This window comes from Salmo salar, chromosome ssa25, assembly GCF_905237065.1.
Source record: "Salmo salar chromosome ssa25, Ssal_v3.1, whole genome shotgun sequence".
Lineage (NCBI taxonomy): Eukaryota > Metazoa > Chordata > Actinopteri > Salmoniformes > Salmonidae > Salmo > Salmo salar.
This window is the reverse complement of record NC_059466.1, coordinates 32,891,922-32,908,423: the sequence shown is the minus strand read 5'-3', so window position 1 is coordinate 32,908,423 and position 16,502 is coordinate 32,891,922. Positions and strand designations below refer to the sequence as shown.

Below are 16,502 nucleotides of genomic sequence, written 5' to 3'. Positions count from 1 at the left end.
GGGAGGAAGCAGGAGATTTGGTTTCCTGGCAACTGAAAACAAAAGAACACACAGTGTCTGTGTGTGATTGCATACGTGTGTGTGTGTGTGTGTGTGTGTGTGTGTGTGTGTGTGTGTGTGTGTGTGTGTGTGTGTGTGTGTGTGTGTGTGTGTGTGTGTGTGTGTGATTGCATACGTGTGTGTGTGTGTGTGTGTGCGTGCGTGCATGTGTGCGTGCGCGTACATGTTGTGCTTGTAGAGTACCAGTCAAAAGTTTGGACACACCTACTCATTCCAGGGTTTTTCTTTATTTTTACAATTTTCTACATTGTAGAATAATAGTGAAGACATCAAAACATCATATTTAAGATTCTTCAAAGTAACCACCCATTTCCATGATGACACTCTTGGCATTCTCTCGACCAGCTTCATGAGGTGGTCACCTGGAATGCATTTCAATTCATTTTCACCCAGCAAATGAATACATGAAACTGTATTGGGGCGGCAGGTAGCCTAGTGGTTAGAGTGTTAGGCCAGTAACCGAAAGGTTGCTAGATCGAATCCCTGAGCTGACAAGGTAAAAAGCTGTCGTTCTGCAGTTAACCCACTGTTCCTAGGCCGTCATTGTAAATAAGAATTTCTTGATTAATGACTTACCTAGTTAAATAAAAGTATTTTATATATAACATTAGAATGTTCTTAAACGTGTTTAGTATTCTTCTTCATTTTGCCAACCAACAGTCACCCCCAGTGAAGACATCAAAACTTTATGTTTGAGATTCTTCAAAGAAGCCACCCTTTGGCTTGATGACAGCTTTGCACACTCTTGGCATTTTAAAATGTTAAAAGTGAATTTACTTCTTAATGCATTTGATCCAATCAGTTGTGTTTTGACAAGGTAGGGGTGGCATACAGAAGATAGCCCTATTTGGTAAAGTCCATATGGCAAGTCCATATGGCAAGAACAGCTCAAATATTCAAAAAAAAACAACAGTCCATCATTACTTTAAGACATGAAGGTCAATCCATCTGGATAATTTCAAGAACTTTTAAAGTTTCTTCAAGTGCAGATGCAAAAACCATCAAGCGCTCTGACGAAACTGGCTCTCATGAGGACCGCCACTGGACAGGAAGACCCAGAGTTACCTCTGCTGCAGAGTATAAATTCATTAGAGTTAAATGCACCTCAGATTGCAGCCCAAATAAATGCTAAACAGAGTTCAAGTAACAGACACATCTCAACATCAACTGTTCAGAATTGCAGCAAAAAAAACACTACTGAAGGACACCAATAACAAGAAGAGACTTGCTTGGGCCAAGAAACATGAGCAATGGACATTAGACTGTTGAAAATCTGTCCTTTGGTCTGATGAGTCCAAATTTGAGATTTTTTATTCCAACCGCTGTATCTTTGTGAGACACATAGTAGGTGAACAGATGATCTCTGCATGTGTGGCTCCCACTGTGAAGCATGGAAGAGGAGGTGTGATGGTGTGGGGGTACTTTGCTGGTGACACTGACAGTGATTTTTTTTATATTCAAGGCACACTTAACCAGCATGGCTACCACAGCATTCTGCAGCGATACGCCATCCCATCTGGTTTGCGCTTAGTGGGACTATCATTTGTTTTTCAACAGAACAATGACCCAAAACACACCTCCAGGTTGTGTAAAGGCTATTTGACCAAGGAAAGTGATGGAGTGCTGCATCAGATGACCTGGACTCCACAATCAGCCGACCTCAACCCAATTGAGATGGTTTGGGATGAGTTGGATCGCAGAGTGAAGAAAAAGCACCCAACAAGTGCTCAGCATTCCTCATGAAGCTGGTTGAGAGAACGCCAAGAGTGTGCAAAGCTGTCATCAAGCAAAAGGTGGCTACTTTTAAGAATCTAAAATCTAAAATATATTTTGTTTTGTTTAACACTTTTTGGGCTTGTGCATGATCCATATGTGTTGTTTCATAGTTTTGATGTCTTCACTATTATTCTACAATGTAGAAAATAGTAAAAATAAAGAAAAACTCTTGAATGAGTTGGTTGCGTCCAAACTTTTGGCTGGTACAGTATGTGTGCATGTGCATGTGTTCTCTATGCCTTCTGATTCTCGTCTCAGAATAATTTGATATTACAGAGAAAAGATGCCTGTCTGTATTATGATTACACCTGTGTCCCAGCATTAAATAATCAATTCTCCCCAAGATAATTTTGGAATCACATGTACATTAACATGCCACTGCGACCTAGTGGACAAAGAGAAAATGCATGGTGAGAAGAGGGTATGATGATACGATGTACCTATAAATCTACTGTAGTTTATTTAGTGAGCTTGGGCTGCGTGGCTCGATAGTGCCACTGTGTGGACTTGAACTATTTCTGCAGCTACAACTATTCAGGCTGCTTTAACGCTGAGTAAGACAACTTGGTACTTGTTCACAACGGTCATGAAAGCACAAAATAGGCCCTGCACAAATGATTAGATCTATCATTAAACAATGAGACCAGACGCGGTGTGTCCAATTAGCCTCGTCGAGAACCAGTCTTCCCGTGACAAAGACGCAATTTTGGAGGTATGGCAACGGAAGACTAATGGCCAATATAAACTAGGTGGTTTGAGCCCTGAATGCCTATTGGCTGACAGCCGTGTTATACCACGTGTATGACAAAACATTTATTTTTACTGCTCTAATTACATTGGTAACCAGTTTATAATAGCAATAAGGCACCTTGGGGGGTTGTGTTATATGGCCAATATACCACGGCTAAGGGCTGTGTCCAGGCACTCCGCGTTGCGTCGTGCGGAAGAACAGCCTTTAGCCATGGTATATTGGCCATATACCACGTCCCCTCGTGCCTTATTTCTTAAATATACCACAGCCCTGAGCTGTTAGTAGGCACAACGTGAAGCAGAGTGGAATCTGCTCAGTCCGGTCCTTAATAAAAAGATGGCTACAAATCATCAAACACGTGTACCTGTGCTAGGGAGAGCAGGGGAGGTGTCCAACGGCCAGTTCCAGGGATTGACAGCGGAGGGAGGGATCTAGAACAGGAATGTTGCTTCATCATGTACCACATGACATCCACCAATCACAAAGCATCAGCAACAGGGCCTGACAGGAAGAGCTAATAAACACACACATGCTATGAAGTTCTGTGTTGTGGTGAATGTGCATTCAAGGGCTGGTGGGAATATTGTCTCTAAATTCTGGGATAGGTGTGCACCAGTGGAGGCTGCTAAGGGCAGAACGGCTCATAATAATGGCCGGAACGAACCAAATGTAATGGCATCAAACACATGGAAACCATGTATTTGATACCATTCCAACTATTCCACTCCAGTCATTACCACAAGCCCGTTCTCCTCAATTAATGTGCCAGCAACCTCCTGTGGTGTGCACAGCTAACATATTACCGTATTCTAGTCTGAATCCGGTGACCACTAAGATATTACTGTATTCTAGTCAATCAAGTGACAGCTAACAGGTGACAGCTAACGTATTCTAGTCTGAATCAGGTGACCACTAAGATATTACTGTATTCTAGTCTGAATCAGGTGCTAGCTAACATATTACTGTATTCTAGTCTGAATCAGGTGCTAGCTAACATATTACTGTATTTTAGTCTAAATCAGGTGACAGATAACATATTACTGTATTCTAGTCTAAATCTGCTGACTGCTGAGACAGGGAAGTGAAAGTCATACTTGATGTTAACCCTCAGGATCAGTTTTCTACTCTGGCCTGAATGAACCTCACAGCTGTGTGTGTGTGTGTGTGTGTGTGTGTGTGTGTGTGTGTGTGTGTGTGTGTGTGTGTGTGTGTGTGTGTGTGTGTGTGTGTGTGTGTGTGTGTGTGTGTGTGCCTGTGCGCCTGTGCGCCTGTGTGTTTGAGAGAGATGATTGAAGTCAGATAAATGTTAGTTAGATGAAGATAAAACCTCTTGTCTGTCATCTTGACTTGATCTGTTGCCTCTGTCTCTCTCTCCCTCTCCCTGTATCCATCTACTCTCTCTAGTTTCCCCGTGCAGTAGAGGCTTGTGCAGGGTTCCTGGCTGACTCTCTCCAACCCGAGAGCTGTGTAGCTGTGCTGCATCTGGCTGAAGCCCACTCCCGGCCTGCTCTGAGGGACCCAGAGGCTCACCAGTGTGGAAGCCTATGATCCCTTTCACAACCGCTGGACACAGGTCTGTCCACTTGTCTGTTGGTAGTAGTAGATAACAGAAACGTTATCTAATACTGGTAATGTTAGATAACAGTAATCAATAAATCACATTTATTTATAAAGCCCTTTTTACATCAGCTGATGTCACAATGTGCTGTACAGAAACCCAGCCTAAAACCCCAAACAGCAAGCAATGTAGGTGTAGAAGCACGGTGGCTAGGAAAAACTCCCTAGAAAGGCCAGAACTTAGGAAGAAACCTAGAGAGGAACCAGGCTATGAGGGGTGGCCAGTCCTCTTCTGGCTGTGCCAGGTGGAGATTATAACAGAACATGTCCAAGATGTTCACATGTTCATAGATGACCAGCAGGGTCAAATAATAATAATCACAGTGGTTGTAGAGGGTGCAACAGGTAAGCACCTCAGGAGTAAATGACAGTTGACTTTTTATAGACGATCATTCAAAGTATCTCTACCGCTCCTGCTGTCTCTAGAGAGTTGAAAACAGCAGGTCTGGGACAGGTAACACGTCTAGTAAGGTTATCTATTATTAGTAATGTTAAATAACAGTAATGTTATCTAATACTAGTAATGTTAGATAACAGTAATGTTATCTACTACTAGTAATGTTAGATACCAGTAATGTTATCTAATACTAGTAATGTTAGACAACAGTAATGTTATCTACTACTAGTAATGTTAGACAACAGTAATGTTATCTACTACTAGTAATGTTAGACAACAGTAATGTTATCTACTACTAGTAGTGTTAAATAACAGTAATGTTATCTACTACTAGTAATGTTAGACAACAGTAATGTTATCTACTACTAGTAATGTTAGACAACAGTAATGTTATCTACTACTAGAAATGTTAGATAACAGTAATGTTATCTACTACTAGTAGTGTTAGATAACAGTAATAACAGTAATGTTATCTACTACTAGTAATGTTAGACAACAGTAATGTTATCTACTACTAGTAATGTTAGACAACAGTAATGTTATCTACTACTAGTAATGTTAGACAACAGTAATGTTATCTACTACTAGTAATGTTAGATAACAGTAATGTTATCTACTACTAGTAATGTTAGACAACAGTAATGTTATCTACTACTAGTAATGTTAGACAACAGTAATGTTATCTACTACTAGTAATGTTAGATAACAGTAATGTTATCTACTACTAGTAATGTTAGACAACAGTAATGTTATCTACTACTAGTAATGTTAGACAACAGTAATGTTATCTACTACTAGTAATGTTAGATAACAGTAATGTTATCTACTACTAGTAATGTTAGACAACAGTAATGTTATCTACTACTAGTAATGTTAGACAACAGTAATGTTATCTACTACTAGTAATGTTAGATAACAGTAATGTTATCTACTACTAGTAATGTTAGACAACAGTAATGTTATCTACTACTAGTAATGTTAGATAACAGTAATGTTATCTACTACTAGTAATGTTAGACAACAGTAATGTTATCTACTACTAGTAATGTTAGATAACAGTAATGTTATCTACTACTAGTAATGTTAGACAACAGTAATGTTATCTACTACTAGTAATGTTAGATAACAGTAATGTTATCTACTACTAGTAATGTTAGACAACAGTAATGTTATCTACTACTAGTAATGTTAGATAACAGTAATGTTATCTACTACTAGTAATGTTAGATAACAGTAATGTTATCTACTACTAGTAATGTTAGACAACAGTAATGTTATCTACTACTAGTAATGTTAGACAACAGTAATGTTATCTACTACTAGTAATGTTAAATAACAGTAATGTTATCTACTACTAGTAATGTTAGATAACAGTAATGTTATCTACTACTAGAAATGTTAGATAACAGTAATGTTATCTACTACTAGAAATGTTAGATAACAGTAATGTTATCTACTACTAGTAATGTTAGATAACAGTAATGTTATCTACTACTAGAAATGTTAGATAACAGTAATGTTATCTACTACTAGAAATGTTAGATAACAGTAATGTTATCTACTACTAGAAATGTTAGATAACAGTAATGTTATCTACTACTAGTAATGTTAGATAACAGTAATAACAGTAATGTTATCTACTACTAGTAATGTTAGACAACAGTAATGTTATCTACTACTAGTAATGTTAAATAACAGTAATAACACAACGAATTCTTTGTCACCGGTGGATGGTCTGATGACAAGAAGCAGGTAATCTCCACAGTGTTGTGCTGGGACCCCGCCACAACCATGATGACTGAGGAGTGTGTTACCGCTCAGAGTGTTACCACGGCAGCGTCACACTCCGAAAGTTCTACACACACATACACAGGATAGCACCTGTAGCCGTTTCTGTGTGAGAGTGAGCTGGGACCGTGTGTTTGAGAATGAATGTGTGGAGAAAGAGACAGGTCGGTGGGGAGCTTGGGACTGTGTGTGGGTGTCAGCTTTTTGAATTTAATGCACTTGTTGTCGCCCTGGACAAGAACATCTGCTAAATAATTAAATGGAATGCTGAGTTTTAACTCATGCAAAGTTTGAAAGTGTAATATCACATGTCAGACCAGAGAGGCATCTATTCATGTGCTAAATTAACAACCTAACCACAGGTCTCACAACCTATCAACAGGTCTCACCCCCTACCTACAGGTCTCACCACCTATCAACAGGTCTCACAACCTACCCACAGGTCTCACCACCTATCGACAGGTCTCACAACCTACCCACAGGTCTCACCACCTATCGACAGGGCTCACCCCCTACCTACAGGTCTCACAACCTACCCACAGGTCTCACCACCTATCGACAGGGCTCACCCCCTACCTACAGGTCTCACAACCTACCCACAGGTCTCACATCTACCCACAGGTCTCACCCCCTACCAACAGGTCTCACAACCTACCCACAGGTCTCACAACCTACCCACAGGTCTCACCACTTATCGACAGGTCTCACCCCCTACCTACAGGTCTCACAACCTACCCACAGGTCTCACATCTACCCACAGGTCTCACCCCCTACCAACAGGTCTCACAACCTACCCACAGGTCTCACAACCTACCCACAGGTCTCACCACCTATCGACAGGTCTCACCCTCTACCAACAGGTCTCACAACCTACCCACAGGTCTCAAATCTACCCACAGGTCTCACCCCCTACCAACAGGTCTCACAACCTACCCACAGGTCTCACATCTACCCATAGGTCTCACCCCCTACCAACAGGTCTCACAACCTACCCACAGGTCTCAAATCTACCCACAGGTCTCACCCTTACCCACAGGACTCACCACCTACCCACAGGACTCACATCATACCCACAGGTCACACAACCTACCCACAGGTCACATACCCAACCCACAAGTCTCACACCCTACCTACAGGTCTCACCTCCTACCCATATCCTACCCACTGGTGAGACTTTGTTTTTATCACAAGAGGCAGTTTACTACTCATCACTGCACTCTTTACCAAAAGTTTGGTTGAACCTATTTAAAGTCACATAGATCACATCATTACACTCTTTTTGTTTACAAAGCCCTGCTCCAAAAGCTTCCGACTAGCCTAACATCACTGTTAAGATTTAAAATGACAAATGATCAAACTCGTTAGAGTTAGATAAATCGGTCTTTAATTTCCTTGCACTCTATGTTTGGAATAATCTCCAAAAGACATTTTGATTGGATGGTTTGAAGTCCGTACGCGCTTAGAAAAAAATTGTTATTTGGCTGTCCCCATAGGAGAACCCTATATGGTTCCAGGTAGAACCCTTTCCACAGAGGCTCTTCATGGAACTCAAAATAGTTCTACCTGGAACCAAAAGGGTTTTACCTGGAACTAAAAAGGGATCTTCAAAGGGCTCTCCTATGGGGACAGCTGAAGAACCCCTTTAGGTTCTAGATAGCACCTTTTTTTCCCTAAGAGTGTAGGGCAATTCAAACAGCTGACATAGGATTTTTATAATAAAGAATGTGCTTGTTTTAATGGAGTGTGCTTTGCATCTTAATGTGTATTTAACTTGTATATTGTCTATATTTGTGTGTATCTATTCTTGCCTGTTGTATGTGCTTGTTTCTGTATTGTGCAGGGCTAATTTGTAAAAGAGACTTTAGTCTCAATATGACTTCCCTGTTGAAATAAAGGTAAACATTACACCCTACCCACAGGTCTCACACCCACATTCACCCAATTATATCCTCTCTGTCATTCACAGAGGATTATTATGGATTCATAACTACCTTGAAACTATGCACTTCTCTTTCTCTTTGTCTCTGTCTCTCTCAAACACACACACACACACACACACACACACACACACACACACACACACACACACACACACACACACACACACACACACACACACACACACACACACACACATACTTTTTTATCTCTCTGCACTGCAGAGCATGCAGTTTCTTTGTCTTGCAGGTGTGGTATAGAGATCTATACACCCATGAGAACTCAGCCTGTTGAGTGCACTGGAGGGCCAGGATGTGGTGTGAGTCTGAGAGACAGGCTGAGCCACAGCGGCCAGTTTGCTGAACATTCAGTTAGAACAGGAGGACCCCAGGAACAACCATTCAGTACAAACCACATAGCTACAAAATACACAGACCATAACTCACAAGATATGTACTAATTACATTACCCATAGGAACACATCAGATGAACAAGCACTATATGTTTCAACATATCAAAGATATTTATTCCTCTTCATCTCATCTGAAAAATATCTGCAAATATAGCTCCCTGATTATGATGCTATAGATGTCAAATGTCATGATAGCGACTTCTGAAGCAGTACTAGTAAAGTCAGGTTGGTGTTACTTTATGAGTAAAGAATATAGATCTGACAGATTCCACTTTTGTGATTACAGGGGTTGTTGTGGTTAAGAAGAATTTGCGAATGTTTGCACACAAACACACACACATGCCGAATTCCTGTGGTTTCGTGGTCCTGTCCACCTGGGCATTGGTATGGGCTGAGTCTGAGCATCATCTGGTGCTTGCTGTGGAGACCTGGGTCAAACTTGAGGTCCGGAGTTTGGTGTGGCCTGAGACGCAGCTCTGTTATGGGGCCGGGGTCAGCTTTGGGCCCTTTGTTGGTGGTGGACGTATGCTTAGCGTGTGGGATGGGTGAGGGGGGCCAGTCTCATCTCCTCCTCCTCTACAGGGAAACATGAGAGAAGAGAATACATCTGGGTAAATCAGGGGCTAGGATTCATAGGTAATGGAGTTAAATGTTGGTACAGTGTGAGTAGCTTGGGTTTTATCATAATGTAGATAACGTGTGTTTTTGTGTTCAGTACCTTCTAGGCGTCTCTTGTGCTGCCTGCGGCTCCTGCAGACACACACCAAGGTGATGATGATGAGGATGAGGAGCAGACCACCTCCGCCAGCCAGAATCAACACCATCAGCCATAGCTCCATCCCAAACAATAGCACTGCAGAGGAATCATCATCTGCAGAAGAATCATCATCCATCGTCATCATTATAATCATCCTCATCACCACCACCATCCTCATCACCATCATCATCACTTGTCACGACTTCCGCCGAAGTTGGTCCCTCACCTTGTTCGGGCGGCGTTCGGCGGTCGATACCGCCGGCTTTCTAGACACTTTTTATTTTCCATTTGTTTTGTCTTAGTTTTACACACCTGGTTTCACTCACCCAATTACCTGTTTATTATTTAACCCTCTGTTCCCCATGTTTGTTTGTGAGTGATTGTTTGTTGTATTGTGGTCCGTATTGTGGGCTTGGTAATTCTCTTGTATTTTGATGACTTTGAGTAAAGTTACTTTCATTTATTCATCTCTGCTGTCCTACGCCTGACTCCTCTGCACCAGCTACACATAGATCCTTACATCACCAGGTATGTTCCTTAAACGTAGTATGTTCTACACACCTGTACATTCAGGGTAAACATCATCACTCTTCTCCTCGCTGGCTTTAATACTCGCTGTACACGCATAACTGTCTTCAGGTTTGAGCGTTGCCTTGGTTATGGTCAGAGTAGCGTCTGTCTGTCCTGGCAGTGTGTTACTGTTACGGCTCCACGTCACGTTCACATTCACAGGGTTTTCCACATCACACCTCAGAGTGACAGATGCGTCAGTACAGGTGTGTGTGAGACGTGGTTTAGACACAGCCACTGGGAACACAAAACACACACACATTGTAAAGAGCACATACAGTATCTGCCCTAACACTGGCTGTGAGTGTGTGACTTGTGTAAACAGGTTACTTAAATGTAGTACAGTTGAAGTCGGAGGTTTACATACACTTAGGTTGGAGTCATTAAAAAACGTTTTTCAACCACTTCACAAATTTCCTGTTAACAAACTGTAGTTTTGGCAAGTCGATTAGGACATCTACTTTGTGCATGACACAAGTAATTTTTACAACAATTGTTTACAGTGTAACGACTGTCGTAGAGAGGGGACCAAAGCGCAGCGTATTGAGTGCTCATGATGAAATTTATTTTAACACAGAACACTAAAGAAAATAACAAACAGAAAACGATCAGCTCACAGTTCTGTCAGGTACATAGACTAAACAGAATACAACTACCCACAAACACAGGTGGAAAAAAAAAAACTATTTAAGTATGATCTCCAATTAGAGACAACGAGGACCAGCTGCCTCTAATTGGAGATCATCCCAAAAAACAACAACATAGAAATAGAAAACTAGAACTAAACATAGATATAGAAAACCTAGAAAAAACACAAAACACCCTCTGTCACACCCTGACCTACTCTACCATAGAAAATAACCTCTTACTATGGTCAGGACGTGACATTCAGATTATTTCACTTATAATTCACAGTATTACAATTCCAGTGAGTCAGATACACTAAGTTGACTGTGCCTTTAAAAAGCTTGGAAAATTCCAGAAAATTATGTCATGGCTTTACAAGCTTCTGATAGGCTAATTGACAACATTTGAGTCAATCGTAGGTGTACCTGTGGATGTATTTCAAGGCCTACCTTCAAACTCAGTGCCTCTTTGCTTGACATCATGGGAAAATCTAAAGAAATCATCCAAGACCTCAGAAAAATAATTGTAGACCTCTACAAGTCTGGTTCATCCTTGGGAGCAATTTCCAAACACCTGAAGGTACCACGTTCATCTGTGCAAACAATAGTACGCAAGTATAAACATCATGGGACCAAGCAGCCATCATACCGATCAGGAAGGAGACATGTTCTGTCTCCTAGAGATTAACGTACTTTGGTGCAAAATGTGCAAATCAATCCCAGAACAACAGCAAAAGACCTTGTGAAGATGCTGGAGGAAACATGTACAAAAGTATCTATATCCACAGTAAACGAGTCCTATATTGACATAACCTGAAAGGCCACTCAGCAAGGAAGAAGCCACTGCTCCAAAACTGCCATAAAAAAGCCAGACTACGGTTTCCAACAGCACATGGGGACAAAGATCGTACTTTTTGGAGAAATGTCCTCTGGTCTGATGAAACAAAAATAGAACTGTTTGGTCATAATGACAATCGTTATGTTTGGAGGAAAAGGGGGAGGCTTGCAAGCCGAAGAACACCATCCCAACCGTGAAGCACGGGGCTAGCAGCATCATGTTGTGGGGGTGCTTTGCTGCAGGAGGTACTTCACAAAATAGATGTCATCATGAGTCAAGAAAATCCATGGATATATTGAAGCAACATCTCAAGACATCAGTCAGGAAGTTAAAGCTTGGTCGAAAATGGTCTTCCAAAGGGACAATGACCCCAAGCATACTTCCAAAGTTGTGTCAAAATGGCTTAAGGACAACAAAGTCAAGGTATTGGAGTGGCCATCACAAAGCCCTGACCTCAATCCTATAGAAAATTTGTGGGCAGAACTGAAAAAGCGTGTGCGAGCAAGGAGGCCTACAAACCTGACTCAGTTACACCAGCTCTGTCAGGAGGAATGGGCCAAAATTCACCCAACTTATTGTGGGAAGCTTGTGGAAGGCTACCCAAACCGTTTGACTCAAGTAAAACAATTTAAAGGCAATGCTACCAAATACTAATTGAGTGTATGTAAACTTCTGACCCACTGGGAATGTGATGAAATAAATAAAAGCTGAAATAAGTCATTCTCTCTACTATTATTCTGACATTTCACATTCTTAAAATAAAGTGGTGATCCTAACTGACCTAAGACAGGGAATTTTTACTAGGATTAAATGTCAGGAATTGTGAAAAACTGAGTTTAAATGTATATGGCTTAGGTGTATGTAAACTTCCGACTGTATGTTCTACACACCTGTGCATTCAGGGTAAACATCATCACTCTTCTCCTCGCTGGCTTTAATACTCGCTGTACACGCATAACTGTCTTCAGGTTTGAGCGTTGCCTTGGTTATGGTCAGAGTAGTGCCTGTCTGTCCTGGCAGTGTGTTTCCGTTATGTTGCCACACTATGATCACAACCCCAGGGTTCACCACGTCACACCTCAGCGTGACAGATGTTCCATCACAGGTGTGTGTCAGACGGGGTTTAGACACAGGTGCTGAGAACACAAAACACACACACAAGACCACATATTTTCCCTAACACTGAGTGAGTGTGTGTGTGCACATTGTATGTGTGTTTTCTGTATTGTTTGTGTGTTCTGTACTTACCGAGCAGACACAGGCGAGTTACGGTAGACTTCATGTGATTTCCCAGGTTGTCGTAGATGGTAGCCTGATACGTCCCAGCGTTATCCAGCTGTAGGTTCTCCAGCAACAGAGAACCATTCTTTGTGGTGTGGTATTTGTTTGCAGCATCCTTCTTGCTGTTGTAAACTATCTTAGAGTCATGGGTCCACCGTAAGTGGAATGACTGTTCAAACAACTCCAGGCCCGGATAATCATGGTCAATCACCTTGGTCGTCCCGACAGCAGCGTACACACACTCCTCGTCAGCACCTAAACATACAGTGAAATGTACATTTACAGCCCCATCAGCTACCGCTGGAGATTACTGTTAGTGTCAAATAATCATTAAGCACAACAGGATATGTTGTACTTAAATAACTCAATTAATTACAATTTACAAAAAATACTATAGGCCTACATTCTAATTAATAGAAACAATTGAAAATATGCACATCCAACTAATCAGGTGTAGGAGAGAAATGTATCAAAGAAAAAAGAAATGTCCGCAACTCTGGTATGCTCCCATGAGGATTTAATCAGACACACAAGGACAACGTTTCAATCCGAGTTGGATCTTCGTCAGGTCGTACATACTAAACAATACATTAGTATGAAGGTTATTAAAAAATATTTATTACAGCCAGAATATATGATATGGTGAAATGAACTTGAGCTCGTTTGCATTGATGATGATTGAGAGGGGTGTTGGTAAGACTAATCTTACAAATCACCCTCACATCTCTTCTATCTAGGTCAGGCGTAGGAGGAGGGATCAACAACAAAAACTGTACTTTCAATGGAATCAAGTCTATGACATCAAATCAATTAAATGGTTATTTCATATATTTTGTTGACAATTTCTTATGGATGCAGGCTAACTGAAAACGGTGAAATAAACTTTGGTTCTGGTTTGCTCTATAGTGTTTAATGCATCACTGTGAGTGAAAATAAGACCATTCGTGGGATGTTTTTTTCAAAAGTTTTAGAAGCAAAATTAATGATTTATTTGATTTTGATATGAATATTGTGCAGCAATATTAGTTTTACCCAGCACATCACCCAGACTAACAGCTAAACCATAAAAACAGACAGAATTAGATCAACTTCATCTTTAAATTTGAGATGAAACTAAAATGAGGTTAAGTTCGTACTCACCTGCAAACCCCAGAGAGAGGAGGATAAGAGATATCAGCAGCACCAAGGCCATTCTGAAGGAGTGATTACACCTGCTACAGACTGGGTCTGTGTGTGTTAGCACTCTGTTCATTATTGTTCAGAGCAAGGGGACATCCTGTGTGTGTGTGTGTGTGTGTGTGTGTGTGTGTGTGTGTGTGTGTGTGTGTGTGTGTGTGTGTGTGCGCCTGTGTAGTCTCAGCCCAGGAATGAGCAGGGAGATTATTATAATAATAACAGTGGGGAGAGTCAGAGGGATCAGACTTCTCACTGACTGACTGATATGATACAATGTTGCAAACTCTGAGAACTGTTGCAAACCTGTGTGTATGTGTGTTTACAACTCAGCACACAGTGAAGCAAAGAAGGCAGCCTCAGGACCAGCCTAAAAGAAAACAATGTTTTTGATACACCTTACAACAGGGAGGCCAGAGACTGACTGTCTGCAAGAAGACATTCATGTCAGTATATCAACGTTGTTGAAGACGTTGTCAAAATCTGTTGTTATTATAGTGCAGATGGTCTTTCTTGCATCAGTGGATTTTATGTTGTGTTGAAATGTTTATTTTAGTTTTATTTAACCTTTGTTTAATGTCTAGGAGACTGACCAAGGCATCTGTCGTCGACCTGCCCTTTCTGCATACAAATTGTCTTGGGTCAAGCTTGTGGCCGACGTCTTCCATTATCCAATCGGTGGCATGGGTTAATTCACACTGTTGATTAAAATAGGGTAAGGAATCAAACTGATTGAGGCTTAAGTCATGTTGATGTATGATCTGGTCTGTAGTAGCTGAGCGTATAACTGCTTTTGAAAACGTGCGATTGGGATGTGGGGACACAAAGGATGATGACAGTACTATAGACTGACTTGAGGAGTTTAGAGTGGTAGATTGGGGTTTTACAATTGCAAGTGTCATAAATTAGTGTGTATACAGTTTATTTGGAATCTGTTGTCAGAAAGTTTAGACTAAATTCCTCATAGAGTGAACAGTGGTGGCTTTAAGGAGCTACAGGACCAAATCTAATGGCAGGGTATCACAGTCTGGTCAGGCATAGAATAACCTTCTGCTATCTAAGAGAAATTCAGATTGAGCAATACATTCAAACAGAGCACACAACACCCATGTGCATAATACTCCTCACCTCTCCACCCTGATAGCTGATGTGTGGTGAACGTTCTGGAACAATATGGTTGTAATGCATCACCAAGTGGGTGCTACACATCGGTGGTGGATAAGGTGTATGTAAAGTGCTTTGACAGGTCTTTCTGATTTAAACATTTCTTAACATTTAAACATTCAATTAAACTAAAACAAAGGATAACTTCAAACATTTGATCAATATGGCAGTCAGTATGCAGAAGTGTATGATACCTGTTTGATACATGATGTTTCAAAATGTAAGTAGCGTTTAAATACCTGGGGGTGAAATGTTGTGTGGGTGGATTTGAGAGATGAAATATGCCGATGATGATGGGTAATTAATTTACCTAAAATGTAACACATTTCATTCTCTGAATGGCACACATACACAATCCATGTCTCAATTGTCTCAAGGCTTAAAAATGATTCTTTAATCTGTCTCCTCTCCTTCATCTACACTGATTGAAGTTGATTTAACAAGTGAAATCAAAACGCGATCATAGTTTTCACCTGGATTTACCTGGTCAGTCCATGTCGTGGAAAGACTGTGTTCATAATGTTTTGTACACTCAATTTATAATAAGATAACATACATCATGTCGAAATAAACGTGTATAGTGATCTATAGAATAAATTAGCCATTTTCATTTCATTGAATAAATTATATTTTATTTAATTCCAATGAAATTCAAACTCTACTTCTTGTGGGTGTGTTAAACTCAAATTCAATAATTGAATTGGAATTAAAGTTTAATTCACATGAGTGTGTTCTTCCACACAGACCTGTAGGTGTCAGAAAAACCTAGGCATCTGGGTGGAGCCAGCAGCCTACAATGATCCCATGCCCTGATTGCATTCCAAATATCACTCTTTTCCCTAGTGCTCTGCTTTTGACCTGGGCCCATAGGGCTATGTATGGAATAGGATGTCATTTGGGACACACATACTGTTTTACAGCATTGCTCCTCTCTCAAGAAGCGTACCCGCATAGCAAACACGCGGTGAGAATGCTTCCCACCACTAGATGCCATCACTAGACGTGAGAGCACTGGACATGATCCCAACACTGCCACCAATGTAGCGGAAGAAAGTGAAAGCTGCAACAGGGACTCTATCCTGGGCTCATACATGGCAAAGTGAGCTCTAACAGCCTTGCCATGAAAGCCTGGGCCTCTGACAGTAGGGATACAATGCTGGCACATGTCATGTTACAATAGCCTAAGTATATAACATGATTGACACGACCCTAATAGTCAGCATGAAACGGCTTTGGAAGTGCCATAATTGTAAGACAACATAATTCATTATTTTACATTAACCTGTTTAACTGAATTTAGGGTTGGGGAGTGACGGATTATTTACATATAATCTGTTGATTTGATGTAAGGATT

The 16,502-nt window shown here is 40.9% G+C and overlaps 1 protein-coding gene across 1 annotated transcript; it reads right to left on the bottom strand.

Moving 5' to 3' along the window:
* Positions 1-8,827: 8,827 nt before the first annotated feature.
* LOC106586622 (neural cell adhesion molecule 1) lies at positions 8,828-14,085 on the bottom strand. The gene is made up of 6 exons (XM_014174106.2): positions 13,952-14,085; positions 12,779-13,066; positions 12,421-12,666; positions 10,058-10,303; positions 9,458-9,610; positions 8,828-9,315 (listed from the first exon to the last, which is right to left on the bottom strand). The coding sequence occupies exons 1-6, from the start codon at positions 14,061-14,063 to the stop codon at positions 9,269-9,271; spliced, it is 1,092 nt and encodes a 363-aa protein (XP_014029581.2). The 5' UTR covers positions 14,064-14,085; the 3' UTR covers positions 8,828-9,268.
* Positions 14,086-16,502: the final 2,417 nt, after the last annotated feature.